The 6,774-nt window shown below is 38.9% G+C and overlaps 1 protein-coding gene across 3 annotated transcripts in view; it reads left to right on the forward strand.

Annotated features, from left to right (window-relative positions):
- gria3a (glutamate receptor, ionotropic, AMPA 3a) overlaps positions 1 to 5,756 on the forward strand; it is a 53,469-nt gene extending 47,713 nt beyond the window's left edge. For 2 of the 3 annotated variants that reach the window (XM_056260013.1, XM_056260012.1), the window contains exons 15-16: positions 2,677 to 2,924; positions 4,353 to 5,756. In XM_056260013.1, coding sequence (XP_056115988.1) covers positions 2,677 to 2,922 — 246 coding nt within the window. In that variant the 3' untranslated portion in view covers positions 2,923 to 2,924; positions 4,353 to 5,756. Of the gene's footprint in view, positions 1 to 2,676; positions 2,925 to 4,352 lie in introns of those variants that run through there. The other variant, XM_056260014.1, reaches the window with a different exon arrangement.
- The last annotated feature ends 1,018 nt before the right edge of the window (positions 5,757 to 6,774 follow it).

Consider the following 6,774-nt stretch of genomic DNA (forward strand, 5'->3'; position numbering starts at 1 on the left):
TGTAATCCAGTCTGATAAGAAAGTTAATTAACTCTGAAAACATGTCCCATGTGCATAAGCACAGCAGATCCGTTACGAGGCTATACCACTGACTATATAGGCCTGTAACCATGGTAACCGTATTCGGGGAAAACAGGTCTCTAGCTTTGCATTCAAGACCGTAATGCTACACTCCCAGTCCTCGGTTGCTATGGTGCCCTTTCACAGGCTTCTAGTGAAGACAGACCATGTTTGTGTGTGTCAGAGTGTTTCGCAGACAGCCAGGCTGGTGGTCACAGCAGCAGAACCGAGTCCTGTTGAGGCTTGTCTGTGTTTTGAGGTGTGGCGATGGTCGCATGCAGGTGTCTGTTAATGAGTTTTGAAGGCTGTGAAGCTTGCAGAAGTAGTTCAGAGAGGGGAATTGCCATAGTAACATCAATATTCTTCCCCCCTCCTTCTCCTCTTCCTTACTTCCTCTGTTAAGATGGCAGACCGAAGAAGCCAGAGGATCCGACTGTAGCTCTCTGATGGCAGCTTATTTGTCATGTTTCTGTACTGACTCAACTTCACCTCTAGAGGGGGCAACAGGCTCAGAGCTGGCTCTTCTCGTTTGTGTGTGTGTGTGTGTGCGTGTGTGCGTGCGTGTGTGTGTGCGTGCGTGCGTGCGTGCGTGCGTGCGTGTGTGTGTGTGTGTGTGTGTGTGCGCGCATTCTGTTTGAGGGCAGTGTTTCACTGTCTCTCTGGCTAGTAGAGTGAAGGTATGAGAGGAGAGAGGGAATAACTTCTTCCTCTCTTGAGCTGCCTGAGTTTTTAATCAATTAACCTTTGACCTCTGGGCACACCTCATAATGATTTGATGCCCTTTTGAAAACAGCCCTCAAGTACCCCTTTTTATTTAGTTCATCTTCTTTCCCTCCAAGCAAGTTGCGTATGGAATGTGTGTAACAGGGCTTGCACGGCTACTCTTTTTTTACTAGGCGAAAAGTAGTCAGCGAATCACTGTTTACCTTGTTTATATGACTCACCATCAGCAGTCTCTGCTGTTTCCGGCAAGTCTAATTCTGCATTAAAGGTGGGGTTGCGAGTGCAGAGAAAGGTGAGAAATTGCCATTTACAGATTACATTTTTTTTTATTCTTAATCGGTTTCTGTCTTGCTTTGAGTGCCACCTAATTTAAGTTCACTTAGTTTCACAATGCTTTGCAATAAATTTGGCTTGTATTTGAACTCGAAAATGAACCATCTCAGATGTCCGCAGCACTTATGTAACTTTCGCATATTACGTGCTTTGTGAAAGTAAACAGCTCTATGTTGATTTGAATAAATTCCAGATTATTTGAGCATATACTCTTAAGGAAGGGCCCAAAAAGATGTTGTTGTTTTTGTTGTTTTTTGCAGCAAGACATAGAAGAACCATTTTGGGTTCCCTATAAGAACCTTTCAGTGAAAAATTCTAAAACATTTTATATATATATATATATATATATATATATATATATATATTAGTGTGAATAACATTTTATTTCATTTGTAAAAAGTTTATTATAAGTTAACAGCTCGTACCTGTATGATTTTAAGGTACCCTATGGCCCTCTAGCGGTTACAAAACAAAACTGCATGCATTTTGCAAAAGAACATTGTTTTGGTTGTGCTTCAGTTCCCCGTGACTGTGCGGATGAATAATGTTATCCTACTGCTCATAAAACATTCACTACTATGCTTAAGAGATATAACCAGTTTAGATGGAAAGGATCTTAAGATGACTAGCTGAAGATGTTAAGGTTGACACGGTACTTCCTTGAAAATAAATTCCAGCACAGTGCTACAACAACCAAAAAGAAATTACCCTTCATAATAGATAATACTTTACAATGAACTCTGTTAGAGAGCTACATATGGCAATAAAACACCTTACCTTTACCTGCACCTTACCTGCCATCTCCATGTTGCTTTTACAACATTTCAAATCCCTCAGTTCTCGCTATCTCCAAAAGCCAAGCCAATCTTGATTCTCGTTTGAATTCTTTTAATTTCTCTGTCGCATTCTCTTTTTGCAAGCAGAAGCTCTTGTTCGGGGTTGTTTTTAAACGTGATTCCCTGGAGGTTTGAGATTTAGCTGCTCCATGTCAACCTTTCTCGCTTGTTTTGACAACTAACCGATGCCACTCCCACATGCGTCAAAGTAGCTTGAGCAACTCTTCTCTATTTATGGATATGACGAAACACGCACGGAACAGAGTGACGCAAGCACGCAATTTCGCGTGAAAAGCATACCACTAGGTCTAAAATATAAACACTTTTAACAGGCTTGGCTTACCATAGTGAATTAGGGTAAGACAAAAACACGTTACGGAAGAAAGATTGATGGTGTATTGACTCATTTAAATTTTGTTCATTTTGAACAAAAAAGTTACACAGTGCACCTTTAAATAATTTCCAGATTATTTGAGCATACACATAAAAATGATCCTCCTGCCGTCCAATGTATGTAGAGGTGGCGCAGTCAATGACAATGAGTCGACTAGTCGTGCAACCCCTGAGATCGAAAGTGGGGATACGCTGATGTGTGTGAATAAGTGCATGCTGGGTTATGAAAGCTTGCATGCGTATGTTTAAGGTCCTTTATTAGCTATTATATAGTAGTTTGGTGTGCATCCAAGTATACTACTTTTGTACTAACTGTGTCTCCCCCCCACAGGATAAGACCAGCGCGCTGAGTCTCAGTAACGTGGCCGGCGTGTTCTATATCCTGGTGGGGGGTCTTGGTCTGGCTATGACTGTGGCTCTGGTGGAGTTCTGCTATAAGTCGCACCAGGAGACCAAACGACTCAAACTTGCCAAAAATGCCCAGAACTTCAAACCAGCTCCTCCGTCCACTGCACAGAGTTTCACCACATACAGAGAAGGCTATAACGTCTACGGAACAGAGAGCGTCAAAATATAATGGTTCGTCTAAGGATGTTTTATGTGTATGTTTTGAATGTTTGTTACTAGTGATACCATTTCTTAAAAAAAAAAGTTATTAATGATGGGAGGTCTACATCTGATGAGTGATGATATCAGAGTTTGTGTTCAATTCTGAGGTAAGTAAAGTTTTCCACTGTGTTAAAGCTGCTGTTAGCTATTTGTTTTTAGAAGAGCAGTTGTTCTGAGAAATCACACTTGTCTCTTTAACTGCCCTAGGCGCTGTAAACATAAAAAAAAAAAAATCTGAGCGTGGCCCAGTCAGCAGAGTTGGAGCGTGTCATTTTGTAATGAATTACACTACCGCTCAAAAGTTTGGGGTCGGTCTTCAAGGAGAAGTCTTATACTCTAAAGAAGTCAGCAAGACTTAGACTTGAATCTCTTATACACACCATGGCTCCATTTATCTTCCCAAAAATGCTGTAAATAATAATAAATATTATTACAATTTACAATAGCCGTTTTCTAATTTAGTGTTTAAAATGTAATGTATTCCTGTGATGCAAAGCTGTATTTTTTGCAGCCATTACCCCAGTCTTCAGTGTCACATCAATCATTCTTTAGAAACCCTTCTAATATGCTGATTTGGTGCCCAAGACATTAGATTATCAATATTGAAAACAGTGATACTTAATCTTTCTTGGAAGCTGTGATTTTTCAGGATTCCTTGATGAATAGAAAGTTCAAAAGAACAGCATTTATTTGAAATGGAAATCTTTTGTAACATAATAAATGTCTTTGTCACTTTTGATTATTTTAATCCATCCATTAATTTACTGACCTTGAACTTTTGAACAATAATGTATATAAAATAAATAGTTACTTATATTAAAATGGAACCAAATATAAAATAAATCAATTTTGATTTTTGTCATTTGAAATAGTGGCATTTTGCCAGTAAGAGAATTTGGCCAATCATAAAACTTGAAGGTGCCTCTCAACCTGTCACATAGAAGGTGCTCTCTAATTCAGTGCCTAAAGTGCGGTCACATTTACCATTTTTCAGGGAATTTTCAATAGGAATCTGTCCGATCAGGAATGTTGCACGGAAGCGAAATATTTCCCCACACATATTTTGCATCGGGTTTAAGTTGGTCAAGCAAATTTGCTTGAAAGCTGCTTGATTTGAAAGTGACTTCTCTGTGTGCTGTGCTTCATACAATATTGACAATAGACAATGGACCTTTTACCTGTAAAATGTTGCTGATATTTTACTAATGTGACCTCACTTTTAGTCTGGTGGTACTTACAGCAGCTTTAAGTTGGTGCCATGAATCAGAGGCTCCATCTCTTCAAACTTCCTGCATTTAGTTCAGTGCCATTGGTGTCGGTGAATTGTGTTATTGTCAAAAGAACGTATCTTCCTGCAAGTCTCAAATGGGTTTGGCTGCTGTCTTTTCTTATTCTCAGATTTGAAGCCTGTCCCTTGCTGATCATGTCGTATGCGGCATGGGATAGACTCTCCGTCTCTTTGAGGCGACTGTGATTTCCCTTTAGAAAGTGGACACGCACCCAACCAAAACCCATCTCACCGAAACATTTGTCTTCTCGGCTCTGACCACAACCTGAACCAATCACGCGACAGACTATCGGATGGACCAAACACCCGCCCACCCTCTCTCAGTGCCTTACTGAACCAGTGGCAAAACAACGAAACATGCAGGCCATCCCACCAAAGTCCTGGAGATGTCCTGCTGGGTGCTGGGTCTCAAACCATATTTAAAACGTATTCTTATTATGAGAGGGAAAGACGGTGAAGGAGGGAGGGAGGGAGAGATAGACACACACACCATAGAGAGGTTTGATCTCCTGATCAGTGATGACAAGTGTTTAACGAGCGACAGTCAGCTTGTCTCCATAAAAACTCACACCAAAAGAGTTTCTGCAAACAAACATATTATGCAAACTGTAGTAAATGTTTTTGAAGGATTCTGCTCATTAATTTGTTTCAAAAATGTGTGCTGTGATTCTGTCCTCATCAACTTATGTTATGAATAATGTAAATAATAATTTCAGATACATTATGGCATCAGAGAACTTCTGTCAATATTGTTTTCCTTTCACAAGTTACAGTTTATTTCGATTTATTATTTCATAGTGCATTTGCTTTAGCAGGAGAGTGAATTCATGCTGTGTGCGTGTGTGTGTGTGAGAGAGTTAATATTACCGTTTTGTGTACTCAAAACCCAACAAGGGTGGAAGATGCTGAATTGTTATTGCCATATTACTTTATTCTTAAACATAGGAGATAAATAATGACAACACATTCATATAGCATCTGCAACAACAAAAAAATCATATTCGTCACTATCATGGATAAGTTCTTCAAGTCAAGTTTAGGAAACAACAGCAAAATGTTTAATAGTTTGTATACTTTGGTTTTAAAAATACTTTAATAAACTGTGATTGTCACAGGTATGATATCTGTTAAACCAATTTAAAAAAGAAAGGAAAACACATGGATCTTTGATTTTATAAATCCAGATAAAGCCACTCTGTTGAAATTCTTAACATTTGTTTAGATGGTAAAATGCATATTTATTTTGAAGATTTTATATAACTGACTTCTGTATGATTTCTAAGTGAACTTGCATGTACAGTAAGGATGAAAACTGCTTTCCCCTCAGTAAAGCCTCCCTTGACATGCCCCTCTTCCCATATCCTCCTCCATTCCTGGTTAATAATAATAAAAGAATGAATAGAAAACAATGAAATGATCTAGATACATCCTGACGAAAACAATAGTCTGTCCCGCTGCATGACTGCATCCCACTTAAACATTTAAGTATATTTTGTAAATAAAGACAGATTTAAGACAAATTTCTACTGACTAATGTGTGATTTTTGCTCGTGAGTTTGTACTTGTGTATATGTATTATTATCTCAAACATTATTATTTTTTGTCATTGATGCTTCTCGTTGTCTGTGCACGTTAGGGTGATAGGAGAAAGTATTGTAACGTTGAAAAAACACCTCATTAATTTTCATCTTTTATCAGGGCCGACAGCTTCCAACTGCTGATTGACATGGTCCACTAAACCACAAGAAGACCATGAGATCATGTCAGAAGCTTTGCATTCTAGATTACTGTTAAATGAAGAGATGATCTTATTGATGATAACTCAATTACAAATAAGCCTCATCACAATTGCAATAGATGCCACCTGCTGAGCAAATAAGCGCCTGCTGCTGTGCATGCAAATGTAGTACATGTTGCACAGCAGCAGCTGACAGTTATACAGGTTTGTGTGATAAGAGGTTAATGGAAAAGTGCTTTACCGTAACTGTTTTTAGATCGTTATGACCAGTGTAGTTCTGCTTAATTCTTCTGAAGGTTTAGCTATTAATAAAGGCTGGTGTGGCGTAGCGGCCAGTCCTGGGCTGATCATCAGAGGGTTGTTGGTTCGAACTTCGATCCATTGAAACATCATCATTCAGGAGGACTATCTCATCTGTAAGTGTGAATAATTAGTGGATACATGCGTCAGCTAAATTACGAGTTTTTTACCTTAGAGTAGGCTATGTGTTTCTAAAAACACATGGACAAATGTAAACGTTAAAAAGACACTGTTATTTTCTTATAGAAGGTCCTGTATTTATTCCCATTGCAGCAGCTCTGCAAACTGATCTTACGAGTTGTATTCAGATGCACCCGCCACACCCCACCAATGCCATTACGCTCTCATTTCTCCATGACTCAGTGGTGTTTATTTTAATTTATAAGCTTCGTGTTTGGATTAGACGAGCTTTTGCTGCCTACATCCGCCTTATTTACTTACTTACTTATTTATTTATTTATTTTGTTTCGCTGCCGGTTTGTAAGATTGCTCGT

Source organism: Rhinichthys klamathensis, unplaced genomic scaffold, assembly GCF_029890125.1.
Source record: "Rhinichthys klamathensis goyatoka isolate OS25496 unplaced genomic scaffold, OSU_Roscu_1.1 h1tg000172l_1, whole genome shotgun sequence".
Lineage (NCBI taxonomy): Eukaryota > Metazoa > Chordata > Actinopteri > Cypriniformes > Leuciscidae > Rhinichthys > Rhinichthys klamathensis.